This window comes from Astatotilapia calliptera, chromosome 3 (genome assembly GCF_964374335.1).
Source record: "Astatotilapia calliptera chromosome 3, fAstCal68.1, whole genome shotgun sequence".
In the NCBI taxonomy this organism is placed as follows: domain Eukaryota; kingdom Metazoa; phylum Chordata; class Actinopteri; order Cichliformes; family Cichlidae; genus Astatotilapia; species Astatotilapia calliptera.
The window spans coordinates 45,772,585-45,794,635 of record NC_137424.1 but is presented as its reverse complement, the minus strand read 5'-3'; the positions used below and the strand labels follow the sequence as shown (position 1 = coordinate 45,794,635).

At 37.5% G+C, this 22,051-nt stretch overlaps 1 protein-coding gene and 1 long non-coding RNA gene across 2 annotated transcripts; both read right to left on the bottom strand.

The window, feature by feature from the left end:
- Positions 1-1,771: 1,771 nt before the first annotated feature.
- LOC113013632 (Fc receptor-like protein 5) lies at positions 1,772-21,893 on the bottom strand. The gene is made up of 12 exons (XM_080295374.1): positions 21,769-21,893; positions 21,050-21,357; positions 20,649-20,927; positions 8,865-9,128; positions 8,542-8,742; positions 6,818-7,081; positions 6,417-6,695; positions 6,244-6,246; positions 5,373-5,633; positions 4,843-4,924; positions 2,559-2,576; positions 1,772-1,847 (listed from the first exon to the last, which is right to left on the bottom strand). The coding sequence occupies exons 1-12, from the start codon at positions 21,891-21,893 to the stop codon at positions 1,772-1,774; spliced, it is 2,160 nt and encodes a 719-aa protein (XP_080151500.1).
- LOC113017888 (uncharacterized) lies at positions 14,505-18,438 on the bottom strand. The gene is made up of 4 exons (XR_013906105.1): positions 18,038-18,438; positions 17,868-17,930; positions 17,295-17,769; positions 14,505-17,076 (listed from the first exon to the last, which is right to left on the bottom strand). It is a non-coding gene; the product is annotated as an uncharacterized LOC113017888 (long non-coding RNA).
- Positions 21,894-22,051: the final 158 nt, after the last annotated feature.

The following is a 22,051-nucleotide window of genomic DNA, read 5'->3' as shown; positions in this document are numbered from 1 at the left end:
TGGTGTGCAGTCCACCAGCTGGACCCCCACCAGACCACAGTTAACATGATTCTTTGTGAGCTGCACACTCTGTCGGTCCAAAGGCAATGATGAAGGTGACACAGGGGTTATCCTCCGGCCTAACCCTGGGTTGCTGCTGACGACCCCATCTGAATTTCACCTGTCCAAGTCAGTGGAGTTATGAATATTCCTCACAGGGGACCTGCACAAGGAGGCAGCTGGGAGCCAGGTTGCCCTGTGCCATCTCTGTGCTTTGGCACAGAACTTCTTGCTTATCCGGCCGTTCAGGAAGTCAGACCAGCCGTTTGTGAGCTTCCACTATGGAATTCTGGTCAGACCCTTGTCTAAGTCTCGATTGTCCCACAGGGTTGTGGAGGCCATTCAGCAGGTGTATGCCTCTTCGGATGTTCCCCTCCCTTCCAGAGTGCGGACCCACTGTGTCACAATATTAAAAATTTTAATCCCTTTCAGCCAATAATCAATATACATATATTTTTAAATTAAAATTATTAACCTATCACAGAGAGCGCTATGTGTGCATGCAGCTAAATTTGTCCACCACTACAAACAGTCACGTGTTAGAGAGCACAGCTCATGCAGTGAAAACCTTGTGTGCTGTCCATGGTGCTGAAATTATATCAGTTTAATGACTTTAATATCACTACTTATTAGTCATGTGCAATACTGCAAGATTTGGTATCAATCTAATACCAAGTAAATACCAGGCCTATATCGCTGATACTGATACCAGTACCAATACTTTTTAATAATTACCATCATCAGTGTTGCTAATTCTGAATGAATGTTCATGACCTTTAAGACAGCCAGGTTGCTTCTTAGATGAAACTGCAGCAGTGCGTACAGGAAAGAAACAGAAAGTAAAGTATCGAGTTCATTACACTCGTAAAGAAAAAGAACGTGTTGGTTGACCAGGAGGACTGGGAGACTATGACAGATACAATAAATTATAAATGGATTATGTCTCCCTCTATTGGCCACCAGCTGTAAACACAGTCCAGTGATTGTACTTGGAAGCTGTGTTCAGAGTCTGACATGAGAAATATGGGAGAGGAACTATATCGGTATGTCCACACTGACACTTACCCTTATTTACCATGGGCCCACCAGCGGAGATTGTGGTTTAGAAAAGAAAAGAAGCTGAGATTTACAGGGATATTTGGTGTATTACGGTACAATCACAATACTGTAAGCATAGTTTGATTTCCAAAAATGATAACACTTCGCCCAGTCATGAAGAATTTTCTTAATACTGTTTGTTTAAAGAAAATTTTAACATATTTAAACGATGCCTTCTCTGTGCGATTAATGAATGGTGAAATAAAAAATGTGATATAGGCTTTTAGGCAAGAAGTACAAAACAAAAAATAACTTAAAAACCTCTGGAATTAAAAAATGGTACAGAAAGAAGGCCTTGTCTGTATAAGAAAAATTACCAGTACCGCGATGGTACGAGGGAAATTTCTTTTGCAGTTCGTCTGAAAAGCTGCACTTGCGCTTTGGCATCTTTTAAAGATCATCTGTTCCATCTGTGAGGCAGAACAACCACTCACAAAGCAGCAGCTCGGCGTGTGACATCACACATATGACCCATATGTGTGATGTCACACCTGCAGGCCTATAGAAAAACCCGGACATTTTCATCAGTCTCGAAAATCCCCTCGGACAGAACGTGAAAAGAGGACATGTCCGGGGAAAAGAGGACGGCTGGTTACCCTAGATCACACGCTATCGCTGTCTTAACACAGAAAAGTCAACTCCGGCTGGTTTTACCAGGGTGACTCGCACTACTGTATCTCTCGACCAGTTGGGCTAGAGAGAAACGGTTACTGAAAGATGAGAAGAAAAACATTACGAAACTTTACGGTGCATCATTAGAATGCACGGTCCAATCACAGGTAGGTAATGATGACACGTGGAGCACTTGGCTCTCCACAATAGAGAGAGATTTGCAATATAAAAAGAAGGATATACAAAAAATTGAGTGGGCTAGGCTCAAATACTTTTTTGCATTAGTATTTTTCATATTTAAAGTTGATGTTGTATTACATTTCATTTATGTTAAATCTGTTTCCACTTAACTATAAATCTGAAAAAACAGAGTCTGTTTTTTCCCCACTGCTGTTCCACTGTCATACGAATACAATAAAGTATAACGACTGCCAGGTATTGAAAGCTGAGGATTTTCTGGGGAAAAAAGGGCAAAAGCTGTCACTTACAGTATGATTTCTGACACTTTTAGATTAATAAATAGGATATAGCAGACAGTTAGAAAAGACATTTTTATCCACATATAAGCATTACGGGTCACTCAGAAGAACAAAGTCGTTTTGTTGTGATATTATTTGATTATTTTTAAAAGCACCACAATTATTTTACACACATCAAACTGTAAACAGCATAAAAGACACAAACATCACCTACAGAAAACAATTTGATCACACACAAAATGTTCTCTGTCATGGCCTCAGTGATGACATGAATAACATTGTAAAATCTGAACATTGACAATAAGTTTTTGTGCATCACAATTTGGAAACATGTATATTAACATAATTCTTATTATTTATTGTTACTTATATGAAAAATAGGCAATAAACATCTCCATACAGCAAGCTTTTGTTAAATTCCCCAATTCTTTGATCTTTGCGCTGAAGGAAGAACAACACTCGGTGTATAAATGCTCAATCAACAATCTCTTTAATCGATACAATTCTCTTTATTCCATACAACACTTTGAGCATTACAAACGGCCAGACGGAGATGTGGACAGGAGGGTGTCTGGCAAAATCTCGAAGTGTCTGACCGTTTCTCACACTCTTGTAGCTTCAGCCTCCCTCTAAACTAAGCATTTACATTTTTTCTCTCTCTCAGTAAGTGTAAGTTATGACCTTGGCTTCCTGTGCAGTATGTTTTGTTCTTTCTAATCAGACAAATAAGGCTATGATTCTCTGCAAACAGCATTTCTTATAAATCAGCACTATAATGCATCATAAGACAGTGTAATATTTCATTCCTGTTTTTTCTCAGAACAAATGATCAACTAATTTTATTACATGTACATGGGGATTTTCACAGTTCAGCATCAATCATCAAAATCTGCTGGGGCAGTCCCAACAGCACACAGAGGTCAACAACCTTTGTCTTCTCAAAACTAGGCGCCTGCTAATGTCTCTCTATCTGCTGTCTCCCTTTCTCGTGTCCTTGCTGCCCATTTCTTCGCACACTGTGTTCTCCTTTCTGTCGCCTCTGCTTCTCACATACACCTCTGACTTATTCTCCCAATTCTGTGTGTCTGCTCTATGTGTGAGTGTTTAGCAGCTTGACCTATGGCCTACTTAAATGAATAACGGATATAATGCTTTACTATGGTTAATACAACTAAATCCCTAATACTAAAATAATCTATTCTTACACTTTAAAGATAACATGTAAAATTCAGCAGGAAGTGAGTGAACATCTTATAGAAATAAAACAAAGAGACTGAAACAAACTCACAGAACCAAATCATGAAATTGTGTCTTGATGGAAACAATGTCCCACACCATCCACCCTCCACTTATTACAACAGAAATAAACACAATAGGATTTGAATACAAAGATGAACCATATAATCAGTCTTCCAGTGTTGATATTAAACCAAGAGCATGTCATTGCTTACACTGACGTTGTTGACGTTGTTCGTGAGTCTTGAGTTTTGTTGAAATAATCTTTTTATGGACCTGAAACAAAATCAGAACAAATACGAGTTTGAAAGTGAAAAACAAAGAAATAATGTTGCCAAAGATGTGATGATGCTTTCTGACACGTTCATGCTTTAATCACACAGAACTGATCTCATCTATTTTATTCAGACATCACAACAGCAGCAGAACACAACTAAAGCCAATCGTATAAAAAGTGATTCAGCTCATCAGCTCCACAAACTTTAGCAATGATGTCACACATTTAACTGCACATGTAATCTGATTACTAATGACTCAGTGTCTGTAGAGTTCACATTTGCACCTGAGGCTGATTCAGGATTCACATTATTGTAGTCAGAGCTCTCCTCTGTGCCATCATGTCTGCCTGTTGTGATGATGGATTATTGTGTTTAATAACATGGAGACTGTCTTCCTCTAAAATGACACAAGTTACAAAAACATTCGACCAATTATTACATTTCATGTTTCTTGTACTCACTCCTTTTATCAAGACCTTCAAGCTGAAATCCAGATGTGACGTTGTTGTATTCATCTGCTGAAATAATGAAGTTTGATCAGTCAGAATAAATATTTACATTTCTTACAGCTCTGCTATTATCAAAGTTTATACTGTTTGTACCACTTCCAGTGTTTCCAGAGCCTCTGATTGATTCATAGACTGAAAGATCACCTACAAGTCATTGAAAATAAGAAAGAAGGAAGAAAAATATTATTTCTTTTTGTTTTTGTCACTGTTTGCTGGAAAACTGAGTGTTGAAAACTGGATTAAAGAGAAAAGTAATAATTTCTGGTCTCACCATGAAGAAGAGAGGAGTAAACCTGAGTTTCATTCTGGTTGGATGTTTGTTGTGAAGCAGAGCTTTGATTGGTGCTCTGAGACTGAGTGAGACTGAAACAAAAAAATGTAAGTTTAATGAGGAATAATTCAAAGTTAGCTTCATTTAAAGTTATATAAATGAAACTAAACTGCTGCACCAACCTGTTACAACAGGGTTCTGTAAAAAGCACAAAGATTATTACATCAGTTTGTTTAAAAGTGTCACAGCATTAAAAAAATAATTTTCTTGTAAATTTTCAAACAGAAAGTCTCTCACCCTTTATCTGTTTATAGCAACACATCAGCAGCAGCACGACAATAATTCCACTAACAAGTCCGATGATGAACGGAACGATAAATGAACTTCTTTCACATCCAAAACCTGAAACTAGAAAATGTCAGATTTTGGATCTGAAATCTTAATATAAAGAAACAAAAACTGATGTTTACATTGAGATTTTCTGTTTCCTGTCAGAAACTGTCAGCATGACTCTGCTCTTTGGTTTGATGTTGTGACTCCTGTTCTACACTACTTGCAGTCTTACTTGTAGAGTTGCTACAGAACTAATTGTGAATTTATGTTGATTTGGAGATTTGCTGAAAATGATTGTTTCACATTCACAATCCCACCTAGTCTCCCCTCCTTGGATCACATTCCTGACACTGATTCTCTAGACTCCACATTTTACATGACTACTCATATTCAACCATTTCCAATAAGAACATTATTACAATGCCAAAGAGGTTACCATGAGATATAATGCTGTTTGACCTTCATAGTAATCCTCAATCATCAATCTATTCAATATTGTTGCTGAATCCAAACTCACCAGTTGTGTTAATCTGAATTTCTTGGCTGTCCTCTGTGTAGTAAACTGGGTTTCCTCTTCCTCCTCTGCACCTGTAGAGTCCTTCCTGTGAGACATTGATTTGTCCATTTGATGTGGGGACAACATCCACTGTGGTATTATCTCTGTACCAGTAGTATTTCCATCCAGATGATGATGATGGGTTCACAGAGCAGGTCAGGGTCACACTGCCCCCTACTGGAACAGCTGTGTTATCAGCTCTCAGTTTGGCCTTTGGTTTATCTGCAGTTCAGTTTAGAAAAAGAACAAAAGTCAATGACTGAATCGTGTACATACGGATGTTCACTGTTCATAGACACAAACTACATCTTTCTTGGCTGCTACCTCAAAGCAGATTGTGCGCTGTCAGTCCTGTGTGCTGCATGTGACTGAATCAAAACCGTTTAAATAACTAGATGTAAATGGTGAACATCAACAAATCTTGGTGATCTTGAAGAGATACAAATTGTACAATCGTTTTGATCAAAGCTGTGAAAGTTTTATATTTTCTTTGCTGTATTTAAAAAGTACTTGAAGATTGATTAATAAGCTGGTCCGTCTTTAGGACCTGGGAGTTTAAAGGGATCAATCTCAATCAGCCTCCTGCTAAAGGTGAGTGGCAGTGACTCAGAGTTATGAGACTGTTAATCATAGAAACAGTACCACTATTTTTGGTGGTATGTCTGTGTGTGTTTATTTATTTGATCAGATGATAGTTCAGAATTACTTTTATTCTTTTTATAGAAATTGTAGATCAATTGTTATTTGTTTGAATATATTATTTATTTATCCTGTTTATATCATTATTGTCCTCAGGTGATGGAGCAGCAGGTCAGCATTGGCGTCTCTATACCAGCTGAAAGTTCGTGACACAAAGTGGTGACAAACTGTCTACAATGAGGCTACTATCAGCTGCAGCTCTTTGTCTGACTAACAATGTAACATGCTTTGTAGACCATTGAATTCATCCTGTGCTGACCATTATGACATTTGTCAAATGGAGATCACACAACAAACACGACTTACTTGATGCTGACAATGTGAAGGCTTCACTCCACTCTGTTGAAGAATATGAGTCATCTCTGCGTCGACTCTTACACATGTAGTCTCCACTGCTGGACTCAGACACTCTGAATGTCACATCATTATTGTGTGTCCACTGTGTGGGTGTCCTGGGTCCTCTCCATTCATACCACCACTCAGTGGTTTCACCTCCTTCCTGCACCTCACATGTCAGAGTGATCGTCTCACCTCTGAATATCTGAGGCCAGTTGGGTTGTTGTTTTACAACAACTTTATTGGAAACTGTTTACACATATTAACAGTTGAGATACAAACAGAAACATGAAATCAACACAGAAAACTTCACATTGTAGTTTTGATAATCATGAGTGAATGTATATTTCAAACTAAATGACTGAACTCACAGGTTATCTCAATGGTGACATCATCACTTATATAAGTGTAGTAAACTGGGTTTCCTCTTGTTCCTCTGCAGCTGTAGATTCCTCCTTGAGATACTCTGATATCTCTGTTTTGTTGATCTCTGATTTTACCTTCAGAGGTTGTTTGGGTTCGTCTGAACCACTCATATTTCCATCCATCAGAGCTCTGCACAGAGCAGGTCAGTGTCACACTGCCCCCTACTGGTATGATTGTTGTTCCTGCTGTCAGTGTGGCCCTGGGTTTATCTGATGTTATGAAAAAGGAAACATGTACATTTTTCATCCTCTTGACTAAAAATACAAGAAAATACATTTAAACTTTAAAAACTCCCCAGATGAAAGAACAAACTTTTTTCTCTGCACTTTAAGACCGTTTGATTTTCTGTTGCTGAATTGTGTCTATGTCAACATGATGCCAGAGCTGCAGTAACTCTTACATCACAAAGTAAGGATAGTAAAACTATTTGTCCATTTTCTGGCCTGAAGAAGTTACACTGAATGTAAACTAATGGAGTTCACTGCTGAAGGAAACACAATGATGTGTTAAGAGGGAAATGTTTGGTGTTTGTTTTATACTGTATAATAGAAAGAAGTCACCTTTTGTGAAGGTTTAAATGTTTCTTTTCCTTTTTAAAACTATATTTTTATCTGCTGTTGCTGTTATTATACATTAAAACACATACATGTAGTAATGATTGATTACAGCATTTGTGAGCAAAGTAACAAGTAAAATACAGCAGTCCTGGTTAAAGTTTCAAATTTCACAGCATGAAAAAAGTTTCCATAACAAAATTAATTAAAGATACTCTGTATTTTATACTATTTCTGAATATTTGAACACACATTATGAATAAATGCTACTGGTTACAGTGATAAAGCAGGGAGGTCTTCACTGATACAGTCAGAGACAGTAACTAACATCAAATATCAAAAATCACATCATTAATAATATCAGTAAATCAAACATATCCATCACTTATGTGATTCTACATTCACACACACACACACACTGAACTGGACCATCTTCAGGTTCTGTGAGTGACTTTAAAGGGCTCAATCTCAGTATCCTCCTGCTGGAGGTGACTAGTGGTGGAGATTATGGTAGTCATAGTAACAGTAACAATATTTTTATGTTTATGTTATATTTTTAACTTCCCTCCCTCGATTCTCCTCCATCTGCTGCTTTGCTCTGGTGTCTTTTTTGGAGTGAAGCTGGTGTGGCTCCAACCATAAATGTTTTCAATTGAGCTCTAAATCTAATTGGTCATCATTGCTTTTTGTATTAAACACAGTCATGTGTGTGTGTTATTTTAACAAATGGCAGTGTTTTATGAGAGGACAGGCCAGAATGACTTAAAAAAAAATACAAACTGTAGATTTATTGTTATTTGTTGTAAACTACTACTACTATTATTATTATTATTATTATTATTATTATTATTATTATTATTATTATTATTATTATTATTATTATCTCTGTTTATTTCTGTCAGTATTGTCCTCAGGTGATGGAGCAGCAGGTCAGCATTGGCGTCTCTATACCAGCTGAAAGTTCGTGACACAAAGTGGTGACAAACTGTCTACAATGAGGCTACTATCAGCTGCAGCTCTTTGTCTGACCAACAATGTAACATGCTTTGTAGACCATTGAATCCATCCTGTGCTGACCATTATGACATTTGTCAAATGGAGATCACACAACAAACATGACTTACTTGATGCTGACAATGTGAAGGCTTCACTCCACTCTGTTGAAGAATATGAGTCATCTCTGCGTCGACTCTTACACATGTAGTCTCCACTGCTGGACTCAGAAACTCTGAATGTCACATCATTATTGTGTGTCATCTCACCTCTGAATATCTGAGGCCAGTTGGGTTGTTGTTTTACAACAACTTTATTGGAAACTGTTTACACATATTAACAGTTGAGATACAAACAGAAACATGAAATCAACACAGAAAACTTAACATTGTATGTTTGATAATCATGAGTGAATGTATATTTCAAACTAAATGACTGAACTCACAGGTTATCTCAATGGTGACATCATCACTTCTATCAGTGTAGTAAACTGGGTTTCCTCTTGTTCCTCTGCAGCGGTAGATTCCTCCTTGAGATACTCTGATATCTCTGTTTTGTTGATCTCTGATTTTACCTTCAGAGGTTGTTTGGGTTCGTCTGAACCACTCATATTTCCATCCATCAGAGCTCTGCACAGAGCAGGTCAGTGTCACACTGCCCCCTACTGGTATGATTGTTGTTCCTGCTGTCAGTGTGGCCCTGGGTTTATCTGATGTTATGAAAAAGGAGGAAAATTATATAAATATGCAGATGATTCATTAAAATTGCATAAAAACAATCAATCATACCTAAAACAGATCTGAAGATTTTCAGTTAGTGACTCTGGGTAAATGGATATGGCCCTGGGTCTATATGCTGGTATGAAAAAGCAGGTAAGAAAATATACACCTGATACAATGTAAATGTAAAATATCCTAAATTTTAAAAGATTTCTTCAAGTGACTCAAATTCCAACAAAACAAAATCTACACAAATATTTTCTTTATATTGTTTTTTTCTTTCCTCTCAGTTTAAGACATTTCAAATTTTCTCTGATTTCTGTCTCAACATGGTAACAGAGCTGCAGTATAATGAAGGGAATGAGACACAGAAGGAGAGCACAGCTGGGAGTAATAGACTATGTGCACATTAGCATATGCTACTTCCGGTGGGGAAACTCCTGTAGGGCGCTTCGTTTCCGGTGTTATATTCGCTCCTTGTTTACTGCCGCTTTTTCCAAAACAAGTCAACCAAATTGATGAATCGAGGTGAGATTTACATTTCTCGAGATGTCTTGGGCATTTACGGAATATGTATGTAGATGCTGTTCATAGACCTGTCGATATTTTTCCCCCGCGCCTCAGAGCAGAACAGAGAAAGGATTTAAATTCTATATTTCTCAGTATTTGTAAACAGCGGTCCCTCGTTTATCGCGGGTGTTATGTTCTAAAAATAACCAGCGATAGGTGAAATCAAGTAGCCAATTTTATTTTTTTGATGGTGGTAAACGTTTCGTCGACATTGTTGTGTTTGTTGGGGAAAAAGCAGTGTGACTGCACTTCAGAGTCACAGTGCTAGCCATCGATGCAGCGATTGTGTACTGTGCAGCAGAGACGGCACAGAGGAGATCGTCTGCAGCGATCAGGACGCAGGACACAATGTGATGTAAAAAAAAAAACGTGCAAACTTGCACTAACAAATCTGCTAAACAGCGAGTTGAAAGGTAAAACGTGTCATAGCGAGGGACCACTGTAATTTTGAAGGTAAGTCACAACATACCCTTCATAAATACTAATGTATAGAAACCGTTACCAGCAATCATTCATTTTTTGTGTGGCTTTTTTCACGGTTTGTTAACATGCTGTGTAGGTGTGTACTTGACTAGCTGATATCGACATAACAGGGAAACATCTTGTTTGACTATTCTTCACCTGTAGTTTGAATGCTGAACATTTGCCTGTTTAAATCATGAGACCAGTCACTATACAGAGATGTGCTTCTGAATGTGGACGATGTGTCTTCTGCTGCAGTGATGCAGTTCTGCTTGTGTTGAGTGATGTAAACAACTGATTGATCTAAACGCTTAAACGTCAAAATTGATCATTAGATTTTTTATGACACACAGTGGTGAGTGTTCCCACCTTCTGCTCTTTGTAACTTAACGTGATCTTTCAGTTTTTGTGTTTTGGACATGATTTTGGAGTATGTCTTCACAGTAGCGATTGACCGCAAAGTAAAGCTACCAGAAATGTACAACCCCAGATCCTGTCTCAAACCAGGAAGTTATCATTTTCTCGTGCACAGGGTCTATTAGGCAGGACGAGACAAGGGAAACAAAACTAGAAACACTGACATGAGACGCAGACCTTCAAAATAAAACAGGAACAGAACATAGAGACCTGAAATGTGGGACAGAAATGCACAGAGTAAACACAACATGAACACATAAAACAAAACCTAAGAACTAAAACCGTAACAGCCATAACTGATCCTGGGGTAATAATAATAATAACTGCAATAATCAAAACAGCAAAGGACTCAGAACATAAAACATATTATAAAATACCAAAACACACGAGACTCAAAATGCTGAACCGTGACAACTGGAGCATCAGGGGCCAAATCACAAAACACGTTTATGAACGACTGAGCCACACATTTAATTTCTGACTGATTAACATATTATCATTAAAAATAAAAACAGTATTATCAAATATTATAACCCCATTATTGTTTATTATTTTTTAACTTTATAACACTTTATATATTCAGAAATAACTTGGCAGGTTGGGGCCGTAAAACACTTTGTAACATAAGTTTTTGTCATAATATTATCCCCCTCTGATCTCCAAACTTTGGGGAATCCATGTTGTTTTATTTCTTATGACATTTTAAACTCACCAGTTTCCTGAATGATGACTGGATCACTTTCTACTGTGAGTAAATTTGTCCCTTTTATACGTCCTCTGCAGGCGTAGATGCCGCCTTTAGAGGTCACAAGTTCTCCCTTTGATTCACCAGCTACTTCGAACTTCTGGTTAGAGTAAAAACTGGGTTCTCTGAACCAGTCATATTCAAAGTCAGCAGAGTTCTTCACATCACAGGTCAGTGTGATGTGAAGAACAGCAAAACTCAGTGAGATAATCTGCACTACACACACTGTTGATATTTTCAGATCAGATAAACATGAGAAGAAAATCTACATGTATGAAGCCACAGCTCTTCAGTAAATGTACAGTTTGTATCGTGGGTGTGTGCTTGAGTGCTCACACACTTAACATGGTTATATTAACATTTTAACCAATAAATCAATGAAATGTTTGGTTTATGATACAAAATATAACACAGAGGACGTCATTTAGAGCAACACAAGAAGAAAAAAACAGTTTCTCACCTTCAGTGTTTCCATGTCTGACTGTACCGAGCACTAAAATAATGAATGAAACATCATCAGACATTATACAACTGACAAAATCACAATAAATATATAAACTGAGTTTGTTTTTTTAAATCTTCACATGGCACAGTTATTACTCATCACCAAATATATGTGTTTCTATTAGCTGTGAAACCAGCTGGAAACATCTAGTCTGCTGTGTTGAAGCTGTCAGGTAAACAGGTTAAAGCAGTGATACACTGTAATTGTCACCAGTGAGAAACATTTTCCTTCATCACTGCCATTCAAACAGTAAAGGTGTGTATTGTACTCACAGAATAACCCCAGCAAACAGAGCAAAGAGTGCCCCATCCTCACGTCCAGCCCTGCACGCTGATCTGCATCTAATCTCAAAGGTTTCGACTTTGCCTTGATAAAGAGAAGCTGCACTTCATGTAGATAAGACCAGAGTTTATATTCAGCTCCTCCTTCTATCACCTCTCTGTGCTTCCTTCCTTTTACACCAACCTCAAACAGCTCCTGTAGCTTTGACCACAGCAGTTGTGTGATGTGTTCACATTTCCTGTCCACTGCAAACATTTAAGTTTCTTTCCTGTTTAGTGTTCCTACCTTTCTCTGTGATATACAAAGGTGCTCTGTTGCTTAGTTACTGACACACTTTGCAGGTCATAGTTTTATCTTTGTTGTCGTGTCCTGCCTCCACCCTTCAGTATCACAACTACAGACTCACTGATCTGTCTGACTGAATGTGAACAAATTTATCTTTGTCTCCTCTGACAGAAGAATATCCGACCAACATTCATCAAGTTTCTTTTCATCCTCTTTAACAAAGTTTGTTGCTTGGCTTTTTCTGCTCACGTTAAAGAACCTGATGTCTACAGACACACATACAGTGCACAGATTAACCAGCGGGGATCAGCAACTCATGCAGAGCCCTCAGCTGAGACATCCAACATGGCTGACATCAGTCAACGAGCCTTCAACGATTCCTCAAAGATATTTTTACCAGTTTTCTAAAAGATTTGTGAACATTGTGAAAGGAAACTCAAAGTTTAATGTGTTAAAAAGAAACTTTAATGTTTTTATTTGAAGATAAACTGAGCAACAAATTGTACAAAAAATGCCAGATGCAGCTAAAAAAGATTTTTTCCACCTCATGTGAAAAATATTTATTTTTTAGAAGGTTCAAATAAACACACCAGCTTTTAAAAAGTTTTCATTTTATTTATGATTCAGGCTTTAGAGGGTTAATATCTGAGCTTCTAATAAACAAATAAACAGAGGTCTGATATCAGGACTGTAATAAAATAATTATTCGATTTCTGCCTTTTTTCATTGATGTTGCCACAGTCTGTCACAGCTCCACAGCTCTTCCTTGTCAGTGGGATGTGTTAGTCATCTTCCTCACCTGCTCCAGTCAGCTCAGGTTGGCACATTTGTTCTCCATCCTCAAATAGCTGCACATAAAAGGACCGACTGTTCATCCACTCACTGAGTTACAGCACACTGAGGAAACTAGCCTGACTGCAGAGAATCACCCTTGTAGTTTATCCACTTAATCCAGTCTTCTTCTGTCTCTGATCTTCTCCAGTGTTCAACCTGCAAACCTTCAGTTGTGCAAACACACACCTGCCTGTTCACTCTCTACTCATCTGAGCTCTGTGTGATTACATTTAGAGAAAGTTGGCCCTGTTTTAGCATCTTGTTTTAGATTTTAGATTCTTATGGTTTTCTTTTTCAGATAATAATAATAAATATGAACTATTAACAGTAAATTAGCAATCAAGGCAATTTACACACCGAGGTGTTATTTATAGTAAAATGAAGATCAGTAAACATTCTCTCACGTTTTAAGGAGTGTGAAAGACAACAAACCAGAAAGTAAACTTTGAAAACTCTGAGCTCTGTATTCTGCCTGTTTAACGTCTCACAGTCTCCTCATCATCTGTCTGTGCTGTCAGAGCTAAAGCATGTGATCTGGAAGGCAGCTCATATTTAGCTTCAATTGTTCTTCCTCATTTTAGTTCTGCAGGCTGATGGAAATAATGAAGTCACTGTAATGTTTAAGTGCAGAGATGGTGCAGATAAGCCTGCAGCTATGAGGTCACCAACAGTTACAGAAATATTCACACGTTAAAGAAAAAACTTTTCTTAAAGTGCAAAAAATGAACAAAAATATGAAGAAATTTCATTTTGTTTTCAATTATTAGCTTTGAATAAATTAACTTTGGTGCAAATGATTGTTTGATTTACGGATTTATTACATTGATTAATGAAAAATGATGAAGAAGAGGCACTATTTTATAAAGATAACTGAATATTTGATGATCAGTACTGTTATTCCAGTACAGGCACATCATGTAAACATGTGTCATGCACACAGAGGTCAAAGTGAAATTCATACTGTGCTCTTTGTCTGTGCTCCTTGTTAACTCTTTGCTGTGAGCTGATAACATAAAACTAAACATCAGCTACACCGAAGACTTGAGGCTGAAACCACAGGCTGCATTTCCTCTGTTCATGGTGACCCAACCAGAAACCATGAGGCCTGTCAGTGGATAAAAATAAGCCTGTGGCAGAAAAGATGGTGACCACCAACAGTCTTTCACACACATGTAAGCTGCTCAGAAGAGTAAAGACGTTATTCTTTGCAGTTTGATCTTGTGATACTGTTTGATATTGATTCTTGAATAAAACATAATCAATGCATTTCTTTGCAGATCTGAATTTATTTGAATTTTCTTTCAGTGTTTTAAAAGTTTTACATCCATCAGAAATATACAACATTTTTAATTTGCAAAAACTTCAAGAGATTTATTCAAAAACACAAACACAGGTCACATAACCTGCACTGGTGCTCAACAGCTTTAAATGTTATCAAATCTTTAACTGAGGTTGTTGAGTTTGACTGTACGCTGTGTATTCAGACACATGATGGCAGTGCTGAGAAGTAAAACAGAAAGACTGTAACAGCAGCACAATAATCACACACTCAGAGTAAATGCATAAAACAACAAGAACAAAAAACACTTTCAGCTGTGATTCAGTCATTCAATTTATTTCAAACACATAATAAACTGAATTATTGCTGATCAAATAAACAAAAATACACTAATATAATAATCAAAAACACAGGAGCACTGAGGCCTCGATCCTGTAGGATAATATTTTAACTGGTAATTTAAAGATTAATTTAAATTAATCTATTTTAAAGGCTTAAAGAAAGATAAATTAAAAACATTCAGTCTATACCTTGAATCTCTGCTAAAGGGCAGTATGCTCACTTATATGGTGACACGATCTCCTCAGCACACTCTGTTCACACTCCAAAACTTTGCAGCATCCCAAAAACACCACAGTCCACAGCCTCACACCAGAACAAAGGAGAGAAGAAGAAGAAGAGCACCTGCTGCTACTTCCTTTTTTATACCCTCTGTTTGATCCCCTGGGTCCTAAAGCCATTACACTAATCACAGTAATAATAATGAGCAATAACACTAATAACATTTCAAACACTTTAACGACCTGAATTATTGCTGATCAGATAAAATAAAAATACAGTAATAACAGTAAGTTATGAAGAGCTGTAAGAAGCTCACTTCTTTTTCATTAGTAGCTGAGAACCAGCATAAAGTTGTATTACTGCCACCTACACAGCTGTGATGGTAACAGCAGACGCCAAACACTGTTCGTCTTTCAGACTCAGAGTCTGTGCAGAATTTCTCTCACACCACCATTTATTAACCCTGCAATAAAACCTCTAAACTCTCTGCTTCTGCATCCTAATTCACAGATTTAATTAAATCAGGGAACACAGGACTGCATGACATTTTATTAGAAACTAAAATGACATAAAGTCAACAAATTAGTTACAAATGGTAACAGGACAAAATGAAAAGTCACCAGTGTAGTTGTAGTTGCTCTCCCACTTTATAGGACAAAGACATGATTGATAGTGAAGAGGGAAACCCATCTACAGCACAGCTGAGCTATTAGAGTACGGTGACCACTTGTTGACTTGTAAAAGACTATATGACATTTTTTATTTCACCATTCATTAACTGCACAGAGATGTTATTGTTTAAATATGTTTTCTTCATGTAAACAGTATTATAAAGGTTCTTCATGACTGGCACAAGTGTCCTCTTTTTTGGAAATCAAATTATGGTCACCCTGTATTACAGGATATGATCAGCACTGTTTATCACCGTCATGCTGATTTTGCAGAAAAATGCCAACCAGGCTCAACCCAGCTGGTTAAGTTTACACCTGACTGACCTGTGCCTCCTCCTCACTGTGACTAAACAATCAGACTCTGCAGGGTCAGACAGATGTTTTGTTGCTGTCTTGTTCTTGGTTGAACCTGTCTGGATTTTTAGCTCTGATGTTTGTGTCGTATTAATGAATTATAATACTGCTACTTCTCTGAGTCGTGCTGACAGTGATTGATGCAGAGCTTTAATTCTCTGTGATGTTCTGTCTCCATGCAATCTGTCATATGAGATTTAGCCCATGTACAAGTTATCTTTTCATTTAACTATCAGCACATAGAGAGATGATCTGATTAGTTTGTGGATAATTTCATACAGGAAACAAAAATCAAAAATAAATATAAAATGTTCAAATGTAAAAAGATTTTATTTCTACCTTTTAACTAAAAGATGCAAAAAATGATCAGAAACACAAAAATATACATGAAATACATTCAAATGTATTCACTGCCTATGATATAATTCGTATTTATATAATGTAAACAAACACAGTTAAAGTATTTGTTGGTGCCCATATCAGTATTTACACTGCAAACACTGACTGTAAATTGTGCTGTCAGATACTAAACATCACATATTTCTCACTGCTGTTGGAACATGTTAGATACAGTCAAGGTTTATTACAATTTTTTTATAAAAGTAACCGAAGATAAAGAGCATGATTATTGAATATGAATACACCTCCATTTGGTTTATACTGAATTATATGATATTATGATGTAATATTGTAACTGCACATAAAGCTGAGCATGTCTGATATTTGGGCAGCAGAGGAGCAAGAGTGGCTTCATAAAAAGCTTCTTCTTGGCTTTGCTGCTACAGCTCTCCTCACTGACCTGTAAGACAAGCACAAAGAGACAAAGTGATTTCCAACATGTAAAGATATTATGAGCTGAAGACATTTAATAATGTGAAGAATAAATCAGCCTGCATGGCAGCAGAATTACTGAGAGAGCTTCCTGATGTGACTTCAGAATAAACTGCTGCATCAGCTGCAGGACTTGATTTTCCTGTGAATGAAGAGAAGATCATTGAAAACAATAATATCATTAACCAGGAGGAAACTTGACGTCTCCACTAATGTAAAGAGTAAGATAGATTTTATAATCCAAGTAATGAATACTTGTGAATACATAAATATAAATATTAAAATAAACAGATTTACATTGTAAGAGCAGATAAACATGATGAACAATATTCAGTGGAGATGATGGCAGACTTTGCTCACCTTTGTTTTTCTTGGCTTTTTCTTTTTTGGGCTGTTTGACCTCAGCATACATCAGACTGTCCTCTAAAAGAGACGTCAGAGCTCAGGACACATTTGTTCAGCACAGATATGATGACAAGAACATTACAGAGTAAAAACATGAGAGAAACTGTTTAGATTGGGGACATATAGATGGACAATACCATACTGTACAATAACAATATCATTCTGTATATGAAGCAGACAAACTTACAGTAAACTCTGAACGGCCCTCGATGTGTATAAGATTCAGTCTGCTGATGTGTAGTGGTCGTATGTAGTAGCTAAGCTTGGTCAGTGAATAACTAAACTCCATGTTGACCTATAATTACCTGCAATATAACGATGTGATGACACGTTCAAGTACAAACACTGAATGAGACTGTTGTGACTGTACCTGCAGCTCCCGTCTTCACCTCAGAGTAAACAGCACTCTGCTCTGGTTTATGATGCTTCTCTGTGAAGATGATCAGATTGATGAAAATAATGAAAACATTTTAAATATTGTAAAAACTTTCCAGGCTTTTTTCTACACTGTGTGTTTTGTGTACTCACTCTTCTTTCCAAAGTTTTGAAGTGTAATAAGAGAGTATGTGACGTCTCTGGGTTCATCTGCACCTGAAATGTAAAAATGTTTGTAAACACATCAAATGCAGTTTGTCTGCTTAAATCAGAAGCTTCTTGCATCTCTAGCTGCTCTGAGCTTTTCTAAATATGAACTGTACCAGTTCCAGTGTCTTCCACTGGTGTGATGGATTCATAGAGGTTAGCATCACCTTCATGAAAATGAAAAGAAACCAGAGTCAGAGTTTCATTTTAATGTCATCAGTCAAAGAAAGATTTTCATTAGTTGTGTTTAAGTCAAATCCAGGACTGTCAGATATTTTCAGAGCATGAACCCATCATGGTGTTACTGTTTGTGTTGTTCTGATATGAAACAATAACATTTGTGGATTCTTTCAGTCGAGTTAAAGATACAATCAGGTTGTAAAATCCTGTTTGTTTCTGATCTTTTGTGCATGTAGTCAGTTGGTTATTTGGATGTTTGTCCAACTGGATTTTTATAAATGTTCTTTGAAAAGCTGCTGAGCACAAACTGAACCTAAGAAATGTTCCTGTTAATGGAGACTGAATGAAAAGTCAATATTAATAATGATAATAAAGATCGGTTTAAGTGCTGACCAGGATGAAGAGAGTTGTATTCATGAGTTTCATCCTGGTTGACTCCATGATTTGTGGAGGAGCCCGGACTGTGACTCTCAGACTGGATCCACCTGAAACAGGAAATAAACACAATAAACTCAAAAGTAACTGATGTTTGTTTAAAATAATAATTAAAAGTATTTTACCAACCTGGTGAAGCAGGAACCTGTGAAAGAGACAAATGTTATTACACATGTTTGTCATGTATAAATTGTTCCACTGATATTTAGTGTCATGAGATCAGAATACATGTATATGTGTGAATAATTAAAGTGTATGTAGTAAATAAACTCTCTAATACAGCATGAAAAGAAGAGGCTCTTACACTTGGACTGTCTGCAGAGATACAACAAGAGCAGGAGAATAATAATGAGAGAGACTCCACAAACCAGTCCAACAATCAACCACACAGGAGATGAAAATTCTGCCAAAGATAGTGACAACAAATAATAAAGTTTAATTATATTTGATATTTTATAAGATAATTTTATAATAAATCCAGTTCATCGATTTTCCTTGACTTGAAACCACTTTGAGTCAACTCCTGCTGTGTTTAAATGACTTGACTCCCCACAATGAACACATAAACACAAGTCTCTTAAATTTCCTCTTAAATGTTGACTTCAGTAAATCTGCGTTACAAACTTTTACTATATAAATATGTCAAAGAGTCAAATCTTAATATAAAGAAACAAAAGCTGATGTTTACATTGAGATTTTCTGTTTCCTGTCAGAAACTGTCAGCATGACTCTGCTCTGTGGTTTCATGTTGTGACTCCTGTTCTACACTACTTGCAGTCTTACTTGTAGAGTTGTTACAGAACTAATTGTGAATTTATGTTGATTTGGAGATTTGCTGAAAATGATTGTTTCACATTGACAATCCCACCTAGTCTCCTCTCCTTGGATCACATTCCTGACACTGATTCTCTAGACTCCACATTTTACATGACTATTCATGTTCAACCATTTCCAATAAGAACATTTTTACAATGCCAAAGAGGTTACCATGAGATATAATGCTGTTTGACCTTCATAGTAATCCTCAATCATCAATCTATTCAATATTGTTGCTGAATCCAAACTCACCAGTTGTGTTAATCTGAATTTCTTGGCTGTCCTCTGTGTAGTAAACTGGGTTTCCTCTTCCTCCTCTGCACCTGTAGAGTCCTTCCTGTGAGACATTGATTTGTCCATTTGATGTGGGGACAACATCCACTGTGGTATTATCTCTGTACCAGTAGTATTTCCATCCAGATGATGATGATGGGCTCACAGAGCAGGTCAGGGTCACACTGCCCCCTACTGGAACAGTTGTGTTATCAGCTCTCAGTTTGGCCTTTGGTTTATCTGCAGTTCAGTTTAGAAAAAGAACAAAAGTCAATGACTGAATCGTGTACATACGGATGTTCACTGTTCATAGACACAAACTGCATCTTTCTTGGCTGCTACCTCAAAGCAGATTGTGCGCTGTCAGTCCTGTGTGCTGCATGTGACTGAATCAAAACCGTTTAAATAACTAGATGTAAATGGTGAACATCAACAAATCTTGGTGATCTTGAAGAGATACAAATTGTACAATCGTTTTGATCAAAGCTGTGAAAGTTTTATATTTTCTTTGCTGTATTTAAAAAGTACTTGAAGATTGATTAATAAGCTGGTCCGTCTTTAGGACCTGGGAGTTTAAAGGGATCAATCTCAATCAGCCTCCTGCTAAAGGTGAGTGGCAGTGACTCAGAGTTATGAGACTGTTAATCATAGAAACAGTACCACTATTTTTGGTGGTATGTCTGTGTGTGTTTATTTATTTGATCAGATGATAGTTCAGAATTACTTTTATTCTTTTTATAGAAATTGTAGATCAATTGTTATTTGTTTGAATATATTATTTATTTATCCTGTTTATATCATTCTTGTCCTCAGGTGATGGAGCAGCAGGTCAGCATTGGCGTCTCTATACCAGCTGAAAGTTCGTGACACAAAGTGGTGACAAACTGTCTACAATGAGGCTACTATCAGCTGCAGCTCTTTGTCTGACTAACAATGTAACATGCTTTGTAGACCATTGAATTCATCCTGTGCTGACCATTATGACATTTGTCAAATGGAGATCACACAACAAACATGACTTACTTGATGCTGACAATGTGAAGGCTTCACTCCACTCTGTTGAAGAATATGAGTCATCTCTGCGTCGACTCTTACACGTGTAGTCTCCACTGCTGGACTCAGAAACTCTGAATGTCACATCATTATTGTGTGTCCACTGTGTGGGTGTGCTGGGTCCTCTCCATTCATACTCCCACTCAGTGGTTTCACCTCCTTCCTGCACCTCACATGTCAGAGTGATCGTCTCACCTCTGAATATCTGAGGCCAGTTGGGTCGTTGTTTTACAACAACTTTATTGGAAACTGTTCACACATATTAACAGTTGAGATACAAACAGAAACATGAAATCAACACAGAAAACTTCACATTGTATGTTTGATAATCATGAGTGAATGTATATTTCAAACTAAATTACTGAACTCACTGGTTTTCTCAATGGTGACATCATCACTTATATCAGTGTAGTAAACTGGGTTTCCTCTTGTTCCTCTGCAGCTGTAGATTCCTCCTTCAGATACTCTGATATCTCTGTTTTGTTGATCTCTGATTTTACCTTCAGAGGTTGTTTGGGTTCGTCTGAACCACTCATATTTCGATCCATCAGAGCTCTGCACAGAGCAGGTCAGTGTCACACTGCCCCCTACTGGTATGATTGTTGTTCCTGCTGTCAGTGTGGCCCTGGGTTTATCTGCAATTAATTTACAGGAAAAAGTAGAATAGATTGTCACTTGTCTCAGGAAGAAATTTCTTACAACACTGATCACACTTTAAATATTCACTGAGTAGTTTTGTATAAATGAGTAATCAGCAAATCAGACATATTAGACTGTGTTACAAAATCAAATTCCCTCTGATTTATTACCTGCCTATATTATATAATTTCCTCCTCGCCCTCTGCGGGCCGTCTTCTTTCAAGGTCAGGTCCTCTGCCAGAGGCCTGGGAGCTTGAGGGTCTTGCACAGTATCTTTCCTGTTCGTAGGACTGCACTCGTCTGGACAGAGATCTTGGATGTTGGTTCCTGGGATCTGCTGGAGCCACTTGCCTAGCTTGGGATCACTGCACCTAGCGCTCCGATTACCTCTGGGACCCCTGTTACTTTCACCCTCCACATATTCTCAAGGTCTTCTCTGAGCCCTTGTTACTTCTCCATCTTCTTGTGTTCCTTTTTCCTGATGTTGCTGTCATTCGGTATCACTACGTCTATTACTAAAGCCGTCTTCTTCCACTTATGTACCACCCCTGTGTCCGGTTGGTTAGGCATCACCATTTTGTGCAGCTGTAACTGGAAGTCCCACAGGATCTTAGCTTGGTCATTCTTGATCACCCTACGGGAGGTCTCCCATTTTGGCCTCAGAGCTTCCAGGCCATACTCGGCACAGATGTTTCTGTACACTATGCTGGCCACTTGGTTATGGCGTTCCATGT